A 23,492-nucleotide genomic window follows, 5' to 3' on the forward strand; every position below is an offset into this window, starting at 1 on the left:
AAATATTTTGTCACCTTAAGAGTGGTGAGGTCTAGAGCTCACTGCCTGAAAGGATGATGAAGTCAAATACCCTCAAGTAAGTAGTGCAAAAGGAGGGCAAAATAGTAAGGTAGTACTCCTCACTTCACAGACCATTCAGAAATCTGATGGCACAGGGAATAAAGCTGGCCCTAAAATATTGGGTGTGTGTCTTCAAGCTCCTGTACCTCCTCCCTGGTGGTAGTAATGAGAAGAGGGCATGTCCTGGGTGTTGAGGGTCACTAATAATAGATGCTGCTTTCTTGAAGCTGTCCTTGATGTGAAGAGGCTGTTCCCATGATGGGGCTGGCTGAGTTTACAACCCTCTGCAGCTTGGTCCAGGTTGGCATTCATTCCATTGTGGGGGTGGGGGTGCGTTGCTGGGGAACTGTTGCCCCGTTGGAGATGACTTCTTTTGGATGACGCATTGGACCTAGAACTCATACGTCCGTATGTCAGCAATGTAAATAAGTTCAGATACTACCACAAAACCAATCTAGGAGCTGCCAATAAAACATTAGCAAGGAAACTAATCTGCCCACCATCCTTCATTTCATCCTTGGTCCACCAGTCAGTTACAGGTCCCTTTCTCACCACCCTCCCTCATCTCCCCTCTCACTTCTGATTCAGGGTTTTGAGCCAGAACATCGATTTGAAGCATCCTTTCCCCCATAGAAGTTGTGTAACTCACTAAGATTTTCCAACAAATTCTTTTCTCTTGCTCTGGGTTCTAGAATCCGCAGTTTCTTCTATCTCCAAGAAAAGAAACACTGTCTGTTCATTATTTGATTGCAGTTTTTTTCTCATTTTAGTTTTTCAAAGTACTTCATTGGCAACAAAATAATTTAAAACATCTCAGGGTGGTAAAACCTTCTGGATTTATGCAAGTACTTGTATGCTTTAATTTATTAGTTACTGATGTCACTCAGGCATATTAAATATAGCTTCTCCCTCCAGCTTTTCCGCTGCCACTTGCAATAACCAAGTGGTGTCCTTGACCTAGTTATAGAAGGGTTATTGTTTATCCAAAAGACTTTATAGAGACCTGATGGATCACGTAACAAAAAATTGTCTCTATTTTAATCTGGCATTAGAGTGGGTGAAGTTAAATGTAGTACAGATACAGAAGTCAATCCATGTGCTATGAAACCAGAGATTTCAGCAGTCATACAGTCATGACCCACTTTTGAAAGATTAGAAAAGAACCCCTTAAATTAACACAATTAACTTAAATTAATAAAAAAAATTACTTATTAAAGTTTTATTTTTAAATTAAGTAATATTTTTTAATTCAGAAACTATGATGGCATATACTTTCTGTTAATTTTTTCAGAGTCCTTGAAAAGTAATTTATGCATTTCCAGTGACTATGCACGCACCTGTTTCTCTGAGTGATCCAGGGGCTGTGTGCACATGTGTCAAAGCAATGTGATACTGGCCAACCCAATGTCCCTGGTGCCCAATTAATGTTGGATCGTCTAGCAAAAGGGCACAGTGACTTTGAAGGATTCTGATGTCTGGTTCATTTTGTTCACACTCCTCTAAACAGATGAGCACAACACCAATAAAATACAAGGAGCTTAACACCAGCAAAATACAGGCCAATTGATCAAATCCCCGATCCACAACCTAAGCATTTATTCAGTCCATTATCAGTGATGTTGTGACTGTTGTGAGCAAAGTCAATGGAGAGATACTGAAGCTGGTGGATATAGAAGTCTTGATTCAGCAAAACAGGCAGCAGGCATCATACTCAAGATGCTCTTGGAAGAAGAGGCCTGCCTGACACATTATTGCATGACGTTTTTATATGCTTAAGATCAAAGTTAACCGCAGGACAAATATACAGTTAGAATGTATCCACAATGCTTTATTTGAATTACATACACTTTTTCAAATACTTCCATCTTCACATCCACACTCCAGACTCCCAAAATGAATGTTAATCCCCACCAACTCTAGGATGCATTCATGCATATGCAGACATCTCAGGTGAATGGATGTTGCCTGGTTTGCAATCAACACCAGTCTGCAGCTCCAGAAAGACTATTGTTTTGGGCTGCATTTTAAACTTAATCTTCAATCCACATTAAAGTCTGAAAACTGGTTGCTGTTTGAAATTAATATTTGCTGTATACCACAACTCCAGAATACGGTAGTACATCTATAAAATGCAACCAGTTATTCTCCTAGACTACCTAAACAGCACTTCCCTGTAATCCCTGTTGACCAGGGGGTTTCAGGGAATAAGGATTTGGGAACATTATGGACTGCCGTTTCCACTTCTCTCCACCATATTTTTCATCTGGAATACAAGATTCAAGTTTTAAGATAGTTTATTGTCATTCTTCAGTACACAAGTGTAAAGGAGAATGAAATGATTGTTACTCTGGATCTGATGCAGCATAAAAAAGCACAATAGGTATAAGTATAAAAGCAATCTTACAAAACAAAAAGTACGATTAACTGTAGAGTGTGACTACTGTCTACAGACTCACTAACACCAGCATACTGGAGGAGGCCAACATGAACCGTGTTAAAGCAACACCAACTCCGATGGATGGGCCATGTCATTCAGACGCCTAACTGGTGCCTCCCCTAACAGAACCTTTACTCTCAGTTGAAAGACAGTCAGCGAGCCCCTGGTGGGTAAAGGAGACTCTTCAAAGATAACATCAAAATCAGCCTGAAGAAATTTGACATTAAATCTAAAACCTGGGTGGACATCGCACTCAATAGATACACTTGGAGGAAATCTGTTCAAGAGGGAGTTGTGCTACTTGAGAGCGACCTCCGCTGTGCCACAGAGAACAAGCGGTAGTTGCAAAAGGAGAGACTGAGCAGTCAAAAGACCCAACTGCTAACCACAGTCACCACTTACTCTTGCCCACACTGGCCCAGAATATGTGGATTCCTGACTGGCCCCTACAGCCACCTGAGAACCCATCAATATACAACCCATTAGGTCACAGGGCCTCCCAATCTTTTTATGCCACGTGCCCCTACCATTAACTAAGGGGTCCTTGGGCCCCAGGTTGGGAACCCCTGACTTAAAGGATGACAAATAAACATTTCTCTAGAACAGGGGTTCCCATCCTGGGATTGCATAGACCCCTTACTTAATGGTATTGGCCCATGCATAAAAAAGGTCGAGAACCCCTGTCCTAGGAGAACATCGTACTTGACTCGAGTCATCACACTACTAGAAACTAATACATTGCCATTACTTCAACAATACTGGGTGTAAGTTCTGAAACTTTCTGCACAGCAGTACTGCTTTAAACCAGAAGTATGGAATCAATTCATAGAAAGCAACCACTAATTTCTCAAGAGCAGCCAAGAATAAATAGTATGTGAATGACAAAGTCCTCCATACAATCTGGCATTGATTCTGGAGAACCTATATTTTACAGGTGTTGACCAGCCACTGTTCACTTGCTCCCCTCTCCACTGAACTTAGCTTAGCCAAGTCAAAAATGCTTGACTCTTCTGAAAACATTTGTCAACTGGCAAAGCCAAGCCCCAACTTTCTTAACTGGCCAAGGCCTTTCAAGGGCTTTGAATGTCTATGCCATGCAGAAGCATTTTAAAGTAATTAAAAGTGAAGTAATACTTCAAAAGGTATAAACTATTAAAAGTCAACTAGAATCATTTTTTAAAACATAAATTTTAAATCATCAAATAAAACACAAAACCTTTTTTTAAGTAAATTATTTTATTATATAATAATAATTAATAATTTTAATAATAATAAAAAGTAAATTATTTACATAAAAATCAGAAGTAATCTTTATGATACTTCAGTTAAGTTTGAACAGACCTGAAGATCGTTTATTCAATATTTTCATTTAATGTAACTATTTTTTTCTCTCTGACCATATATACATTCCCTTTGTGGATTTTATCCGTTATTAGCAAAGGTCAGGTTTGAGGACGCGATTGTTTAATTGTTCAAAGTCTAGTATATACCTAGTTAGCCCATTGCTTTGCTTTGTTAGGTTAGTTGCACGGTAGGTTTTTTTCTGGTTTTTTTTTTCGTTCTATTGGTATATATGAAAAATTAGTATACAATTATATTACCTTGTTATTCGATAATTAACATACGTTGTTTGTATTTTTTTTGTATTAATATTACTTTTATATTTATATCCTAACAATGTATTGGTTGCTATATGTTTTACTCTTTGTGTACTAATTCAATAAAAAGATTTAAAAAGAAAGAAAGTAAATTATTTTATTCTTTCTTAAAGCCTTTTGAGATCAGTTGGGTCATCGTTCCCACACCAGGTTTAATCTGGCATGGGTTTTGGACCAAATTCCCAATGTTTCCCAACGAGAGCCTGTTCCACCATTGGGTGTTGTTTATTTACATGAGAATCTCAACAGTACAAGTACTTCTTCTGAGAAATGCTGGCAGTTCGATCTATTTGCAGACCTTGATATACTGGCCCAACATCATTCATGCTAGTTAACTGGTACAAAGTGCTCATTTACCACCTTGGAGTAAAGAAAATTCAAAGTAAGAGGCAAGAAAGTTGCATGGAATTTAAGCCCAATGCGCGAGGTGAGTTTAACTGGCAGCTGTTATCCTTGACTTGTGTATTGCATTGGCAAGTCGAGCCAAATTTATACTCTGCATTGTGCACAGTGACTGATGTACCTATTCCATGAGTTTCTGGATGTTTTATATGTTTCTGCTTTTCTAGTTTAATGCACCTATCTCTTCACAGACTTGCTCCAGGACGTCCCTGTTCTGGTACAATCTCTCACGGACAGCGAGGCATCTTCTGACTACTGATGACACCTATTCACCGCAGTGGTGCTGGAAAGAGTGAAGGAGAGACAGACAGAAAGACAGAGAGAGAGAGAGAGAGTGATGGAGAGAGAAAGGGAGGGAGAGAAAGTAGGAGAGAGAGAGGGAGAGACAGAGGCAGTCAGACACAAAAGCAGAGGTGCAGTTGTTGAGGGAAAGAGAGGCACACAGAGGCATGGTCAGGGAGAAGTTTCACACTCCCTGGGTGAATGGTAAGGTGGGAGAGGAATAAGAAGGTAACAGCTACAAAAAAAAGGTCAAATCTTTAAATGTAAGTACAAGAGAATGGTGCTAGGGGTTCAAAAAGAAAAATGAGTGGTGATCTCTTTGAAAGTATGTGATTCTTCGGGCATATTTATTCTTGCAGGAAAACAGAGAACCAGAGTGCATGATTTTGGAATAAGGAGAAATCGGAAATAAAGAGAAATTTCTTCCCTCAGGGGTGCTGAACCTTCTGAGTTCCATATCCCAGAGAGCCATAGAAGATGAATAAATCTGTATATTCTTGGACAAGATATTTGGTCAGTAGCATAGGGAAGGGTTATTGGGAGGGTAGAGTAGAGGCTAAGGTCAGATCTCCCCTGCATTTTTGAATGGAACATCTAGCTCAAGAGGCAATATGCCCTTGTTTCTTCTATTTTTATGTGGCAATTATCGTTCACAGGGTGTTTAGTGGGGAAAGCACCATTAATTATTAGAACATAGAACAATACAACACAATAACAGGCTCTTTGGCCCACAATATCTGTTCCATTAGTGGTACAGTATAAATTAGAGTGTGTTCAAATTTCCTGTATTAATTTCCTCTACATACTTTAGTACATAAAGCACTGCCTTTCGATCTTTGACCCACAATTTCATGTCGCCCTGTTATGCTACTCTAAAATTAATCTAACTCTTCCCTGCTATGTAGCCATCCATTTTTCTATCCATATATTTTATAATATTGAGCATTTAAGCATAGAATTACCAATATATAGGAAATGCCTCAGATTTACATCAAATCCATCCTTTTCCACCTGGGCCATGATGGAAAAAAAACTGAGGGACAATCAGGACTGTCTAGTTGCAGCTTAAACCAGGAGGATTGAATTCAATTATCCAAAGGGAGAACAAGGAGTGAACAGAGAAAACAGAGATGCCCGTAAGAGATTTACATACTATTCAAACGGAGAACTTTAACTATGGCCACACAGGTAGGCCGGGTCAATTTTCTTTGGAGTAAAGAAATTGAGGGGTGATTCAATTGAGCCAAATAATTTAACAAAATAGAGGGAATAGGAAAGACTTATTTCCATTGACAGACAGATAAATAGTCACAACAAAGATTTGAATAACTTGGTGAAGTATCACGGAGGATACTTAAGAAATGTTGGCAGCTAGAAGTGCTTGGGGTTATGAAGCTCACTGCTTGAGAGGATTATGAAGGCATTTTGATGAGCACCAGTTGTTATGTAACTACGAGATTACGTTTGGAGAGTTGACAATCAGACAGAAAGGTTTAAATGGCCTCGTTCTGCGTCACATTTCAATGCTTCTGCAACTGACTGAACGTTTGACTGGTGTTCCTGCAGGGTCCCGAGGCTCTGAATCAAGTCCTTCCCATCTGTCTCCAGTGCAGCCTGCCACCACAACGGAAGAGATCTGGGTATTGCGAAAGCCGTTTGCAGGTAGGGTCGGTGAGACTAGCCCCCAGCAAATTTCATTCCAGCTGTGACAATGAGTTCTAACAGCTCCAGAGCAACTCCTACGGAGCCCTTTCTGGCAAAAAAAAAGTACATTTGACCACTTTCAAAGGGGCTCTTTAATCGGATACTGTGTCATAGAGCACAATAGCACAGAAACAGGCCTTTCAATCCATCTCATCTGTACCAAACTATTATTAAACTATTCCAATCTGCACTCGAATCATAGCCCTCCATACCCCTCCCATCCATGCACTTACAGAAACTTCTCTTACTGTTGAAACTGAACCCCTATCCACCACTTCCAGTCATTCCACACACTCACCACCCTCTGAGTGAAGAAGTCCCCATTAAGTATTTCACTTTTCACCTTTAAACCATGTCTTCTATTTCTAGCCTCACCCAATCTCAGTGGGAAAAGTCTGCTTGCGCTGACCCTATCAATACACCTCATAATTTTATATCATTGGTTGATTATGTGCCATGCCGTATGATGTGGGCGAACATGGTTTTTAAATATCCATGACTGTACTTGCCAATTTTTTTCTCCAGGAGTGGTTTGGCGTATACCTCAATCAAATCTCCCCTCGCTCTCCTACACTATAGGAAATACTGTCCCAGTCTATTCAACCTTTCCCTATTACTCAGGTCTTCAAGTCTCAGCAACATCCTCGTAAATTTTCTCTGTACCCTTTCAAAATTATTGATGACAGCGACTAGTGTACACTAGTGTAGTTCATATGTTTAATGATTATAAGGAGTAGGGCCATGTGGGAACCAAATAGTTGAAAGGAAGTAGTTGTTCTTGAACAAATCTACGCTTATCCCACCTGCCTACCGATAGTCTATACCCCTCTGTTCTTTGCCTGTTTATATGTCTTTCTAAGTGCTTATGCTACCATATCATTGGCCTTTTCTCCAAGTTAACCGATTGTCTGGTTGCTAGGTTCAGCCTTGCTTTCCCAATTCTGTTACCTAATTGGTCTTTCCAATTCTGTTGTCTCATTGGCCAAAAGCTTCTAACTGAAAAAGCACTGGTTGTATTATTGCCCCCTTTTGACCTCTAGTTGTTGTAAACAAGGCTTTTTCTTCTGGTGAGCTTAATGTTAAATCCCTTTATTATCTCATCATTAGATAGTAGGTAAATTTCTCATATATTGTAAAAACCCAGAAAACACAGCAGCTGTTGGCCTGCACCACCAGCTTCAGTCTGTGAGCAAGAACATGCTCAGAAATGTGTGGCTAAAGTCATTACATATCTCCGCCTCACTTTCGCATTCCCTCTGCACTGATTTTAGTATGTTAACGTTCACAAATAATAGTTTGCAGATTTATCAAAATTAGCATTCAGTTATAAAGGCATGGGTAGAGATGTATTGTTTTAAATTTAGCATGCTGTATATGAAACACACATTATTTTATTTTTATTTGTCAATACAGTGTGGAGCGTGGTGCAGAAAACAACAAACTGCAAATGCAGATATGAATAAATAGCAATAAATAATGAGAGCATGAGATAATGAGATTAAGAGTCCTTAAAGTGAGATCATTGGTTGTGGGAACATCTCAATGACGGGTCAAGTGAGTTAGCCCTTCCTATTCAAGAGCCGAATGTTAAGGGCTAGTAACTGTTTTTGAACCTGGTGGTGCAAATTCTGAGGCTCTTGTACCTTCTACCTGAGAAGAAAGCATGACCTGGGTGCTGGGGGTCTCTGATGATGGATGCTGCTTTCCTATGACCGTGTTTCATGTAGATGTGCTCAATGGATGGGAGGGCTTTAGTAGATTCCCGAGATTCACAGAATCACTAGATTATGGCCTGGTCCCAGAGGACTGTAAAACTGCAAATGCCACTCCACTCTTCAAGAAGGGAGGGAGGCTGAAGAAAGCAAATTATAGGCCAGTTAGCCTGACAGTGGTTGGGAAGATGTTGGATTGTTAAGTATGAGGTCTCAGGGTACTTGGAGGCCAAAATCAGCATGGTTTCCTTAAGGGAAAATTTTGCCTGACAAATCTGTTGGAATCCTTTGAGGAAATAATAAGCAGAATAGAGAAAGGAGAACCAGTTGATTGTCAGAGGCCTTTGACAAAATGCTGCACATGAGGCTGCTTAACAAGCTAAGATCCATGATATTACAAGAAAGATACTAGGATGAATAAAAGATTGGCCAATTGACAGGAGGCAAAGAGTGGGAATAAAGGGAGCCTTTTCTGGTTGGCTGCCAGTGACAAGTGGTGTTCCATGGTGGTTGATGTTGGGACCACTTCTTTTTACGTTACATGTCAATGATTTGGATGATGGAGGGTCCTGACGAAGGGTCTCGGCCTGAAACGTCGACTGCATCTCTTCCTACAGATGCTGCCTGGCCTGCTGCGTTCACCAGCAACTTTGATGTGTGTTGCTTGAATTTCCAGCATCTGCAGAATTCCTGTTGTTTGGATGATGGAATTGTTGGCTTTGTGGCCAAGTTTTCAGACGTTACGAAGAAAGGTGGAGAGGCAGATAGTGTTGACGAAGCAGGGAGGCTGCAGAAAGACTTTGATTAGGAAAATGGGCAAAGAAGTAGCAGATGGAATACAATGTTGGGAGGTATACGGCCATGCACTAAGGAATAAAGGCATGGACTATTTATTAAACAGGAAGAAAGTTTAAAACTCCGAGGTGCAAAGTGACAGGGAAGTCCTTGTGCAAGACTCCCTAGAGGTTAACTTGCAGGTTGAGTTGATGGTGAGGAAGGCAAATGCAATGTATTCACGTTGAGAGGACTAGAATATAAAAGTAAGGATGGAATGCTGAGGCTCTATAAAGCAATGGTGAGGCCTCACTTGGAGTACTGTGAGCAGTTTTGGGCCCCTTATCTAAGAGGATGCACTGACATTGGAGACAGTTAAGTGGAGGTTCACAAGAATAATTCTAGGAATTAAAGAGTTATTGTATGAGGAGCATTTGATGGCTCTGGGCTTGGAGTAGAGTAGAGTAGATTTTGAAAAGATTTTGAGATTTTGAATCGGAGAATTGAGTAGAATGAGGGAGGATGTCATTGAAACCTAACAAGGTTCATCCATTGTCATCGATGAAGACCTCGACACCATTAGTACTTTTTACGAGGTCAAGTTGCGAGCTTGACACTCAACCTGGCATGGATGGAAAGCATGCCCGGGAGTGGCCCGACTGGATTCGAACTCGGGAACCTTCGCTCCAGAGCCCGGCGCTGATATCACTGCGCCACCAGCTGGATCTTGGTATCGAGACTAGTGCTTGATTTGGACTTAAGTGAAACTCACAGCGTCAGCCTCACTCTCTCTTCCCAATTCCCATCTGGATCCAGCGGCAAGACAAGAGTTGAGACGGCTGGAGGTGGGACTAGGTTCAGTGGATGACCAGGACGTCTTCTGTGTCTTGTCGTGCTCTACACATTCCACGACGCTTGCAGAAACTGTCTTCTTGACCGTTGGACCTTCCGTTGGTCTCGTCCGCTCAATCTGCCGGAGTCTGCCTTCACATGCTGGGATAGACATCTCCCTATCTCACCAAGGGTTTGAGACCCGTCGGCTACCCTCACCTGGTTTAGCCGGCTTGTCAAAGCCATTGCCGGAGGTGTGGCCGCTGTCGCATGCAAACAGCTACGAGGAGCCACAGATGAGAGCTGAGTGCCAGGTGGGGACCAAAAGTGGACTAACCACCTTGAAAAGGATGTGACACGTTCCCCCACCAGAGGTGCTACCCCTCCCTGACACCCCATACACCCCAGTTGAAACCTATTGAATGCTGAAAGGCTGAGAAAGATTGGATGTGGAGAAAATGTTTCCTATAGAGGAAGAATCTAGCACCAGAGGGCACAGCCTCAGGATAGATGATGTCCATTTAGAATGGAGATGAGGAGGAGTTTCTTTAGCCAGAGGGTGGCGAATCTGTGGAAATCATTGCGACAGGTGGCTGTGGAGGCCAAGTCATTGGGTGGATTTTAGGCAGAGTTTGATAAGTTCCTGTTTAGTGTAGATGTGAAAGGTTATGGGGAGAAGGCAGGAGAATGGGGTTGAGAGGGATAATAAACAGAGGTATACAAAATTATGAGGGGTATAGATAGGGTAAATACAAACATGCTTTTTCCCCTGAAGTTGGGTGGGACTACAAATAGAGGTCATGGGTTAAGTGTGAAAGGTGAAAAGTTTAAGGGGAACATGAGGTGAAACTTCTTCACACAGAGGGTTGTGAGAGGATGGAATGAGCTGCCAGCACAAGTGGTGCATGCAAGCTCGATTTCAACATTTGAGATAAGTTTGAATAGATACGTGGATAGTAGGGGGATGGAGGGCTATAGTCCCAGTGCAAGTCGATGGGAGTAGGCAGTTTAAATGGTTTAGCATGGACTAAGTAGGATAAATGGGCTGTTTCTGCACTGTACTTTTCCGTGACTCTGTGACTCTAAATCAGACATGATAGAATGGCAGACTCAATGGGCCAAATGGCCTAATTCTGCTCCTATCTCTTATGGTCATATGAACGTGCAAGGAATGGTGGGATAGGGGTCATGTGCAAGCAAATGGGTGGAGCTTCATTTGGCATAATGGTCAATGCAGACCTCATGGGCTGAAATGCCCTGCCCAGTGCTGTGTTCTCTAAACAGATTAAACCCAATTTGCTCAATAAAATGATGATATTTTAAAACTAGTTCTCAGTCCTCTGATTAAAATAAGGTCTGTTCAAAGATGTAAACATAAAAAGAAATTAACTTGATGAAGTGATTCTCAGTAAATTTGCATGGCACTAACATTTGAAACTGGAGTGAATTATTCACCTACAAGAAACCCATGAAATCTATCTGATAAAAGTCATGGTTATACAAAGATGTAGGACTGGTTCAACATCTTAATTATGTGGATATGGTGTGAATATAACAGTTCCAGTCTCTGCATATTTGCACTGCTCGTTAATTTTTTACGGAAAGCCATCCAGTGTTAGCTGTCGAGCCGAGGTCCGACAGGTTGAAGGTCTAGAGTTCCATTTCTGTAGGGGTAAGGAAGCATCTTTTTGCCACAGCAGATTCGACACACCCCACTCAGCTGTCGTACTTCACAACATAAACAGATCCAGTCTCTGGGAAGAGGGCGCTGAAGTCCATGGCTGTGACTTCAGAATAGGGGGGCCAAATTCATTCGTATAAATGTGGGCAGCTGATTCTCCATGCAACCTCTCTGCAGGTCTTCATTAACTTTGCCAACGTTTTTTTTGGCTGAATTCTTGCTGGAAGCCTCACATGACTTGCCTTCCTTCCACTACCCCAATCACATCACAGGAATACCGGTCACCTGACAGGCTCACGAGAGCTGTATTCCGCCTTCCCATGCCAATTAAAACATGATCTGACCTTTAGTTACCCAATTGGCTGGATCTTGGCTGCTAAATCAAACAGACTTTTTCACCATCTGCCCAGTATTTTTGTAACTGCTAAATAAAATGTGTTCAAGAGCTCGTTCCATTTAATTGGTACCTTTAGCATAGCAAGACACTTTACTGGGAGCAATTATGCAGATTGGTGCTGGGACACAAAACAAAATACCAGTATAGTTAACTAATGTGAGGTGTGTCTGAAAGGCAAAAATAGAGATGGCAAGATTTAGGGAATCCCCGAGCTAAGAGCCCTTGCAGGAGATGGTGGGGTGATTAAATTCAGGAATGATCAAGAGGCCAGAATTGGAGAAAAGCAGATTTCACAGAGGGTTTTATAGAGAGGGGAGAGTAACACACACAAATTGCTGGTAGAACACAGCAGGCCAGGCAGCATCTATAGGAAGAGATACAGTCGACGTTTCGGGCTGAGACCCTTCATCAGGTAGAAGGGTCAGGACGAAGGGTCTCGGCCTGAAACCTCGACTGTACCTCTTCCTGTAGATGCTGCCTGGCCTGCTGTGTTCTACCAGCATTTTGTGTGTGTTGCTTGAATTTCCAGCATCTTCAGGTTTTCTCGTGAGAGTGGGGAGAGTTGCTGGAGGGATCTGAAAATTAGAATGAGAACTTTAAAATGGATGTGTCATTTGATGGGAGTGGAAGCAGGTCAGTAACCATGATGACTGAATTGGTTTAGTTGTGAGTTTGGATACAAGAAGCACATTGGTAATTGGTAACTAATAATGGTTTATTACTGTGATACAATGAGAAGCTGTGGCTTGCATGGCATCTGGGCAGATCATTCCATACATAAGTGCATCAAGATTGTGCAAAAGGGAAAACAGAACACAGAATAAAACAATGAGATGGAGGCTGTCCTCAAGCCTGGTGGTACACGTTCTCGAGGTTTTGCATCTGAGGGGAAAGAGAAGTAAACACGGCTAGGGTGGGTGGAGGGCTTGATTATGCTGGCTGCTTCCCCAAGGCAGCCGGAAGTGCAGACAGAATTAATTGGGGTGGGGGGGAGAGGCTGTTTTTCATGATGGACTGGCTGTGTTCATAGCTCTCTGCAATTTCCCAAAACTCCTGCAGAATAAAACCAGGTGGGGGGGGGGTGGCTGGGGGCTATCTAGAATTGGAACTTTGGTAAGAGATAAGGAAGATAAGAGGTAAGGAAGGCCTGGTGGACATTTCAGAGCTGGTGATCTGGGCCAGGAGTTCACTCACAGGTGGTATGGATATCTTCAAGGAAAGTGGAAAAAAAGCATATTTTACTATGTTTTTGAATCACTGCTTTAATATTACCTTCACCAGTTCTATTCCTAAATTTAATCTTCAATTCTTGGTAACCCCAGAAGAATCCTGGGGTATTAGTAACTTTATGCATTATAAGTGAAAGAACAGCTGAGCACCACCCTCTGTGGCTACTAAACATCCATCTCAAATCCATTTGGATTAAAGTTATGCATAGATGTCACTCCCAAAATAAAATTCAGTTCAATTATAATCTATCTTCAGTTCGTGGGCATTGCCGGTGAGATTAGCTTTATTACCAATTTTAATTATGATTAACTAACTGACTAACTGCCAGCCGGCGGTGTAGTGGCACCAGCACCTCAGGGCAAGTGGTCCTGGGTTCGAATCTGGCTGGCTCCCTACATGCTTTCCATCCGTGCTGGGTTGAGCGTCGAGCTAGCAACTTGGCCTCGCAAAAAGCAGACAAAAAGTCCTGAAAAGATGGCAAGGTTGCTGCCCATTGCCCCACAAGGCATGGAGCGGAATTCAAAAAATTCAAACTGACTAACCGTACTTCATGTTACAGCGAATGGGAGTCACATATGAGGCAAACCATGTGAGGATGAGAAGTCTCTACCAATCAAGGGCATTAGTGAACAACATGGGTTTTCTAACAACCCAATAATCTAATGGCCACTTTTATAATTACTGGAGTTTCCATTTTTGCAGATTACTTTCCTTAATAAAAATCAGATTTCAAAATTACTTGCGCTCTAATTAGATTAGGATTTGGAGGAAGTCTTTGTGTTGACCAGTATGGTAAAATGATGCGCTGTATCTAAGATTCAATACCCTGCTTCCTTGACCAAATTACAACACATTCTTAACTGGTTTTCTGCTTGCAACGGTAAGTCAGGCACCCCACTTTGAATAAGTCAACATTGATGGAGAGATTAGTTCTGCCTGTTGATCTGGAATAATGTTGGATATATGGCACAGGAATTATCCGTTTATATTCCACTCAAGCCATCTTCTGTCTTGTCTTTCCCTTCCTACAGATCTCATATCATACAAGATGGTCATATTAAACCTGATTCTGAAACCAAGATCTATCATTGCGGTCTGCTATTCCCTTATCCTCTGTTCCCTAGTTCAATCTTCCTTGAAATATGTTTAAATATGCTATTATACTATTCACCCCAACCACTCTCTGTGGGAGTAAGTTGCAAATTCTCACAGCTTTTTGGTTAATGGCATTTTTCTGAATTCCCTGTTGGATTCCTTAGAGACCATCTTACGTTGGTGGCCTAAGTAATGCTCTTTCCCATAAGTGGAAATGTGCTCCCTCGATCCAGCCTAATCGTATGTATTATCGTTTTAAAGGCTTCTCCTAGGTTATCCCCTCAACCTTCTGTTCTCAGGGGAAAAGAAACCCCGTCTGCTCGTGTAATATGTGAATTCCTGGTTGTACAAGATTCTGTCATTCACACGTCAGTACCCACTGCCATAGTGATGCCCAGTCAGCTCACTCTCTGTTATGGCTCAATATTGCTGCTTTTTCTTCCTTTCCTTTTGCTGTCAAACTTTCAGACCAGACGAGTCAAGTGACCTGTAGTCTGTGTCTGCATGAATTGTGTTATAGAACATCTCCAGACTAGTTCTCAGGTTTGTGAAAAATTCAGCAAGTGCATCGTGGGGACACAGGGAGTTTATTGTTGTCAATTGCATCTATTGTACAGTGTGGAGACAGGAGCTGAAAAATCACAGCTCTCCACTGGGATGCAAACAGGGATTAAACGAGAAAACAGGGCAGGAACATGTTGATTGCTTTCACACAGCCAGAAACTTTTCCTACAGCTTAAAGGACCATATTCTCAACTCTGAGGCAGAAGGTCATGGGTTCAAGGCCTATGATGAAAACCTGAAAACAGGCTGACACATCAGTGCAGGACTAATTTAACTCTGCCTCTCAGATTTTTGACCAAAGTTCTATCTGCCTTCTTTGAAGAATGTTATTTTGAGGTTTTGAGGTTGACTTTTGTGTCCTGATCAAGAGTGGCGGTTTGTGTAATGTTACTGCAGAGGCAACAACCAGGGTTCAATTCCACCACTGTCTGTAAGGAGAGAGTGAGTTCTCCCCGTGACCGCGTAGGTTTCCTCTCACATTCCAAACATGTATGGTTAGGGTTAGTAAATTGTAGGCATGCCATGTTGACACCAGCAGTATCAACACTTGTGGGCTGCCCAGCACAAATGATTTGATGCAAATCCCACATTGTTTCAATGTTCTGATGTACATGTGACAAATAAAGCTAATCTTTAATTGTTATCTGTAGTCATTGCAAAATCGGTCTGGGCATTTCCATCTGCAATTAAAGTTGGCACAACTGAGGTTTCCCTGGTGTCAGTCACGCACCTGATGATGCAATGTCACATGCCACGCTCCTCCCTCACCACCATTAGCCAAATCCTTTGCTCTCACCTTGCTCTGAGATCTCAGTGACATGCTAATTAAAGGGGTACCGATCAATAGGCATCCATCAGGCTCAGTTTTCAATGCTTAGGATGTTTGAAATCTCATCAGTGACTGTTCAACCACTAATGGCAGCTTTTGTACACTGAAGCCGCAAGCTGTGATATTTGCCTCATGGATAATCCTAAAATTGGCTTGGTCTGAGAAAACCCTTGATGTATGACCACTTGGGTCTTATTTGGTGACAGTCGTATGGAAGGTGAGCACAATTGTCGTTTCTCCTCTCCTCCATGCAGCTGTCCAGTGGTTGCCATGGGAGAGGCTCCTATAAGGTTTCATTCCCACCCCAGTGACCACCATAGCAAAGGTGTAGGAGCTCACACGCAGGGATTGCACGGGTCCCATTTTAGTGCATGACTCCAGGTGTAAGCTACCAATTATGTTTGGCTATTTTAGGCAGGGATTACATTGGGCAATAAATCAAAGTTAAAGCCAGAATCAAAGTTGAGTTAATTGTCATTTGCAGAAGTACACGCACGCGCAGGTGCAATGCGAATCTTACTTGCAGCAGCATCACGGGCATGGAATACTATCTACAACACATGGGTCTTGCACCAGTGGAAGGGGAAATCTAGTTTCTACACTCTTTCTTTGATGCATTTTCCGTCTTTGGCAGTTAACTTGACAACTGCATGAATTCTGTTTGCAGGTGGAGACCGCAGCAATGCAGGAAGTACAGGAAGTGTGGCCAGCGCTCGAAGTTCTGGGAGCGGACAAAGTGCAGGCACCACCGCTGCAGCCTCGGGTTCTGATGGGAATAAGGTACTGCGCAAAATGCCCCAGTACCATTGCCTTAGCTGGCACGGCAGGGAGGATCAGGCCACGAGTTAAAATGGCTTTTCATGTGCCTTTATCTCAGAATGTAATGCATGGGTCAGGTAGCCAGGTTGTAAACGAGATGGCCACTGAAGTTCTTGGAAATGTATTGCAGCACCTTTAGGAATGAGGAGGATGGAAAATCCTTCAAACAATATGAAGGAAAAATCTCTCTCTCCCTCTCTTTATGTCTCTCCTAATTTGTGGCACGATCTTTCTTGCAATTAGCCGCTACCACCATCCTGAACAGATGATTGTGGTGAGATCACCCAACTTTTACTTGGCAAATGCTTATGAGTGGCACAGTTGGGATAAGGAGATACAGAAATGTGGGAGCTGAGGAACACAAAAATAGCAGAGGGAAAAAACTGAGTACTCAACAGCACAGAGAGAGAATTTCATCCAGAGGAATATACTCTGGCACTTTCACACTCAGTGGACAAGTATCTGAACTTGATGGATAAGTTTTTTATAACTTTATTGTCTGTCATTAAATACGTTGATATTCTGTCATCTGTACAATTCCTTAACATTCTCATGACATCGATTATAGACTCATTAGACAATAACATGGGATTCTTGCTTGCTGCAAACAATCAATTGAATCTTCTTATTTATGATGTAACAAGATCGTGCCTGCAATACACATCGTGATTTCACAATAACCTCAATCCAACTTTAAGTTCCTCCTAGCATCAAAAAAAAAGAACAAATATAGTCTTATGGCCTTAAATGCTTGATAATTTCCACATATCAAAATCTAATGTTTTTCCTAGTCCCATCATCGTGCACCCAGACCATAGCTCTCCGCACCTCATAGAATCATAGACCAAACAGGAGTACACAGGTTATTCACAGGCTAGAGTAATTTATGCTGTTTGTGTCCTCACACTCAGATATTGACAACTGTGACTGACAGGTTTCTTTTCATGCTGTTTGTATTTTCGCACTCAGTTGTTGACAACTGTCTCTGACAGTTTTTATCTAGAATTTATACATTTATACATTATCCACATTTTAGTGTGATTAAACTCTGCAAAATGCTTACTGTTAATGAAAGTACTGATTATTTGACATATTTTTATAATGACTTAATCACTCCCCGTAGACAAAGTTAAAATGTACATAATGGTAGGAACATGCATTGTGAAATTCAGTTCTTAAAATAAGCAGCCCCCCTGTAAGATTACCATTCTTATCCCACTCAGCAATCCTGTTTCAGTTTGCTCACTGAACAGGTAATCATGAAGCGGCTGCCCATATCGAAATAGTGATGCAAAATGTTCAGTTTGGGAGCCGGCGCTCAAACATCATGAGCCTGATCATTTGGGTCACCTCAGAGCAAGCAAATGCTCTAAGTAGAAGAAAACTGGGCCTAAATTACAATTGTACAGTGGCTATGTTACAGGACCAGTTGAAATGGAAGTTCAAACCAATTATTGACCATAAGGTCATAGGGTACAGGAAGCAACACCACACAAAATGCTGGAGGAACTCAGCAGGCCAGGCAGCATCTGTGGAAATGAATAAACAGTTGATGTTTCAGGCCGAGACCCTTCTTCAGGACTTGAGAAGAAAGGGGGAAGGGGGAAGATGCCAGAATAAGAAGGTGGGGGAGAGAAAGGAGTCTAGCTGGAAGGTGATGGGTGAAGCCAGGTGGGTGGGAAAGGTCAAGGGCTGGAGAAGAAAGAATCAGATAGGAGAGGGGAGTGGACCCATTGGAGAAAAGAAAGGAGGAGAGGTCCCCAGGGAAGTCATAGGCAGGTGAGAAGAGGTAAAAGATCAGAGTGGGGAATAGAGGAAGGGTTTTTTTTTAACCAGAAGGAGAAATTGATATTAATGCCGTCGGGTTAGAACCCTGAGGGTGGCCTCATCTTTGCACAACATGTCAGAACGGGAATGGGAATTGGAATTGAAATGCTTGGCCACAAGAAAGTCCCATTTGTGGTGGATGAAGCAGAAGTGCTCAAGGATAGGAGAGCTGGATTACTACATGGAGTCTGCTACACCATTCATTCAATAAATCCTCCACATTCATCACCCTCCGTCTGAAGAAATTCCTCCTCAACTCTATTTTAAAGGGATGCCTCTTTATTCTTGTTCTCTGTCCTACTAATGGAAACAACTATAGCAACTTACAAAACATGCAATTATGTTATTTTAAGTTTTAGACAAATGCTGATCTCTCTAAAAATTAGATCATAGGAAGCAAACATCATTCCCCTCCACAGGTGCTGCCTGACTTCCTCCAGCAAAGTGTTGCTCAAAATTTAAATCCCAATCTCTCTAAACAAACTAGTAAGTTCACTGATGCTGTGTAGGGAGGAAAGCTATCTTGATACCCAATCCAACCTACTTATTACTTCAATCCCAGGCCTCTGTGGTTAACACTTAAGGCTGATTTATACTTGTGCGTCAACTCGGCGCCGTAACCTACGCAAGCGGCCTACGCGTGTTGTGAGCATTTATACTTGTGCGTTGGTGTGTCTGCGTCGCTCTGCAATTCAGGCACATCGCTCATGCGCACACACCTGCCCGTGCAAGGCTTCATAGTCATGATAGTCTTTCTCGGGGTAAACAAGTTTAAAGCGAGCGTCTTTTTTCATAAAAGCGAAATGTGTCCTCCATAATTTCAGAGGTCTGTAAAGTTTTATGGAAAGCATTGCAGCCAGAGTTCCTTCCCTGCCCTTCAGTCGCCCAATGGGAAGCTATTGCAGTGTAGGAGGAAATGCGATGCTACCAAGCGGACCAATCACGGTTGTTGCGGTTTGCGTTGCTGCGGCGCGCAGTTATATTTTGGGAGAGGTGCGTGTCAGGCTATGGCGTAGGGATCCGCGTAGGCACTGCGTAGGGTTCGCGGCGACGCTATACCTACGGCGTCGAGTTGACGCAGAAGTATAAATCAGCCTTTAGTGGTTACCTGAAGTGCCAGTTCAGCAAGGCAGCTGACCATCACCTTCACATGGGCTATGGATGTTTGTAATGCCCAGACCAGAAGTGTACAGGTTTTACAAAGAGAAGAATATAGAAGGTCAGGCAGCATATATGGAGGTAAATAAGCAGTGAATGTTTCACGCTGAGACCCTTCATCAGATCTCAGGCCAAAACGTCGACTGCTTATTCCTCTCCATAGATGGTGAGCTCCCCTAGCATTTTGTGCTTATTACTCAGAAATTTCAGCATCTGTTGTATCTCTTGTGTTTAAAAACATAAAAGGACCAGGGAATGTTGTGTACTGTATATAACAGGAAAGTGGTGACAAAGAAGCAAAGTTAAATAACAAACACTAGAACCTGAGATGAGCACATTGGTTATTGAGACTTGATGGAAAAAGTCAGTGAGGTACATCTTTTGTCCAGTTCACATAGCATTAATAGAATTATAGAATCATCTCAAATCTGCTTTTAGCCAAACACCTCGTCAAACTTGTCCTAGCTCCCTCTAATAATCCCATCAGCCCATGCCTCCAGACCTTTCCTTGCAGCCCTGGTCTTCTCCCCTTTGAGTAGCGATCCCAATTGCCTTTTTAATGCAATTAATGAATCTAAGACAATGACTTAGGGTCTTGACCCAACACATAGGTGATTCCTTTGCCTCTACAGATAACACTTGACTCAATGTTTGGGGTCCTTTTGCTCCAAATTCCAACATCTACAGATTTTGTGCCTCAATTTAATCAATTACCATCATCCTTTCAGTCAGTGGAAGTGAATTAGTAGAACAGACACAGGAATAAGGACTATCAGTTGTATTAGTAGACTGTAGATCCCAGAATGAGGACTATCATTCATATTAGTAGACTGTCGAAGGTGGGTTTTTTCTTCCAAGATCAAAGAAAACAGAAATGTAATTTGAAAGGTTTATTCAATAACATCAAAGATAGAGATAATGAGAATGCAGAGAATCTTTTTCCATGGAAGAATTGAGGAATAGGGGATACCGATTTAAGGTGATTGACAAAAGAGAAAATGGGGAAACCAGTGAGGAGAAAGAGTTTAACACAGGATGAAACTATGATGGGAACTCACTACCTGAAAAGGTGGTAACTCAATTCCAATGGGAAGGGATAATAGGTACTTAGAGGAGGAAAAACTGCTTCGTTGTGGGTGGAGAGCAGGGAAAATGGATCTACTGGATTTCTCGAGTAGAGAGCCAGCTGAGGGTCAGTAGGGAGTCAACAATAGTCTAAATGGTCCTGTGCTGTGCTGAAACAATGTCTTAAATCTAAAGCTTCTGGCCCTCCCACCAACATTTTCCTTTGTCCCCTTTACTGAAACTCTTGATGATTTTGAACATCTTTAGATTGACAAATGAATCCAGTCAAGTTTATTCGGTATGCCCAATCTTGGTTTTGAGAACATGTCAAGAGTTAGCAACTTTGATGGAGTTGGTAACACTGAATACCAATTGTGTTCTTCCATTCCAAATGAATCATTCAATACATGGATGGTCCAAAAGAATGGCTGACTCCCTATCAAATGGTCAAACCTTTCATTAATGCGAAGCATCCTTTGGGAACCCCCTCTGTTGAGGTGTAAAACTGTTAACAGAGCACTATCAGCAAAACTTGTCATGAAACTACGTTTGCAAACAAGTCTGAGCTCTGAAAACAACCAGATCTATTTGACAGGATGGAATAGAAGCAAAATTGTCAGAAGTGTGATCTCAAGTCAATGGTCGGAGAAAAACTACTTTGGGCCAGTGATCATGTCATAAGTATTCCATGCTACTTCAGAGAATATGTTGCACAGACCAAGGAATATTATTGCCTCATGTTAGGTGAAAATTATTTCCCATTCCACTTATTGTTTATAGCCTCATCCACATGATATATATTGCCTTGAATTAAATATGCCCTGCATATTGGGAATTGACTACATTCCATGGTACTTAAGGTACCTGGGGCCCAGATGGTGTTAGCAAGATTCATTCCCTGAAGGATTAAAATGAGCCATTTGGATTTATAACAACCGTACTGTAAATCCTGAAATTCACAACCATGAAGAATCCAGTAATGGGTGGTTGTCACCACCATTTCTTAAGGACACTCAGGGATTGGCAATAAATACCTGCACCACCAAAGATTTTCACACCCTGAGAAACAATTACAATTGCGTCTGAACAATAATTGACTGTTTGCAAATGATTAAATGTTATAGTGAGATCTGGTGAGATTTCTGTGTCCAGTGTCTGGGATACCAGACCAGAATTTTAAATTATATTGCCTTTTTGGATTTATGTTCAGGATGTGAGCATTACTGACAAGCCCACAATTTATTGCAGATTCCAAAATGCCCTTGAGAAGTTGGTGTTGAGTCGACTTCTCAAACTGCTGCCATGGCAACATGCTACAAATGCCATGCTTTGTAGATTCACCTTGAATTCATTTAAAATTTGCCGTGCTCCTCTTTGAGGGGAGTGCGTTTACGTGTTTGTGAGCATTTGAGGAGGAACGTTTCATTTTCTTGTACATGCCTTCAAAGGCTGATGACTAACTATGTCATCATCTGAGAGAATGTCAGCATCTGTGGCTTTAAGAAAAAGATTCAGAGGCTGCTCAGCACATTCTGTAGTGAAGAGCCGTTTTGTATCGTGTCTCTAGTTCCTGTGTGTGTGTGCTGTGTTACCTGGAGCAGTCCCTTAAATAGTAACCAATCTACAGAAGGAAAGCTGTTATCACACCAATTGTGACAGAACTGGATCACACGCTGGTTCTCTGAGCTGTGTTAACCACAGCTGTTTCTCAAAGGGGAATCTGCTTTTCTTCCTCTACCTTGCCTCTTTATCCCTAATGGTTTACGGTTAAGATGTCAACCTTCTTCCTTGGTGCAGTCGAAGGCTCTCCAGTAAAGGTCGTCTTCCTTCCTGTAATCATTCTCTGTTCTTAACGCTACAGTTGCTGCAAGTGGTTCTCACCCAGAAAGGATCTACTCCCGAAACAGCAGGAGGTGACGGAGCTACCAAGTCTGAACAGACTGCAGGTAGGCCCTGAATGCTGGGGTTTTCACCTTGCGATCAAGGTGCAGAAGGAAAATAGTGAAAGGGGTAAATTTGTGCAGAACCTGCTGGGTTCTTTGTTCATTCTTAGAAGATGGTGTCACACCGCAGGGTGATGATGTGAACTAGATTGGATATCAAATCCGTCCTACATAATAATATTATTGTTCATAACAAAATGCAGCACATATTTCAGGAGGATGTGCTGCTCCACAAATACATTTGTATTTATTTTAGTGTTTTTTTAAAGTGATTGCTTAAATCATGCTGGAGTAAATTCCATGTGAGTCCATTGCTTTCCTGATACTGAGTGTCCATGTATTCTACGTGCATGCTAACCATGTTATTCTGCTGTGAGAATCACACAATGAGATTGTTTAAAGCATTGGCTATTTAGAGGGTGTTTCTGTTTAATCCCACTGACCCCTGCTCCTCCCTCAAGTCCAGGCAGAGGGTTACTTTTTGGATTTTTTGGAAGCTACTAATAAATCTGCTTCCACAACCCTCTCTGGGTCTGTATCCCAGACCTTAACACCAAGCTACTTAAAATTACCCTTCTTTTATGATCAGAGAAATTCTCTCAGCAACTGCTAGGTGTTTATTTGAGGTTACGGCGCAAATATTAAAACTCTCCATTTTAATATTGTGTAAATAAAATCATAACAGTGTGAATCATAACACTGTCTCATTTGATTTTTGCTCCCTGCTACCCATTTTGTCCTGAAAATACCCATTTTTCCTAAATAGACTTCATAGGTTCAACAGATTGCCTGGCAACCTTCTTCCTGAGTAGCAAGTTGTTTGACTGGGTAGGGCATTACTTTAACTTCCATCCTGACCCTACTAGCCATCTACAACAGGCATCCCTTTACTGCTAGAGTTTATTAATTTGTTTGTCTGTTTACTTATTGAGATACAGCATGGAGTAAGCGCTTCTGGTCCTTTGAGCCGCGCCACCCAGCAACGCCCTGATTTAATCCCATCCTTATCATGAGATAGTTCACA

General features: G+C 41.9%; 1 protein-coding gene across 4 annotated transcripts in view; it reads left to right on the plus strand.

Moving 5' to 3' along the window:
* Positions 1 to 23,492, plus strand: part of caskin1 (CASK interacting protein 1) — a 732,522-nt gene that overhangs the window by 644,559 nt on the left and 64,471 nt on the right. For 3 of the 4 annotated variants that reach the window (XM_072269050.1, XM_072269053.1, XM_072269054.1), the window contains exons 12-14: positions 6,406 to 6,501; positions 16,324 to 16,436; positions 22,387 to 22,471. In XM_072269050.1, the coding sequence (XP_072125151.1) occupies positions 6,406 to 6,501; positions 16,324 to 16,436; positions 22,387 to 22,471 (294 nt within the window). The remainder of the gene's footprint in view (positions 1 to 6,405; positions 6,502 to 16,323; positions 16,437 to 22,386; positions 22,472 to 23,492) is intronic. The other variant, XM_072269052.1, reaches the window with a different exon arrangement.

This window comes from Mobula birostris, chromosome 9, assembly GCF_030028105.1.
Source record: "Mobula birostris isolate sMobBir1 chromosome 9, sMobBir1.hap1, whole genome shotgun sequence".
Classification (NCBI taxonomy): Eukaryota; Metazoa; Chordata; class Chondrichthyes; order Myliobatiformes; family Myliobatidae; genus Mobula; species Mobula birostris.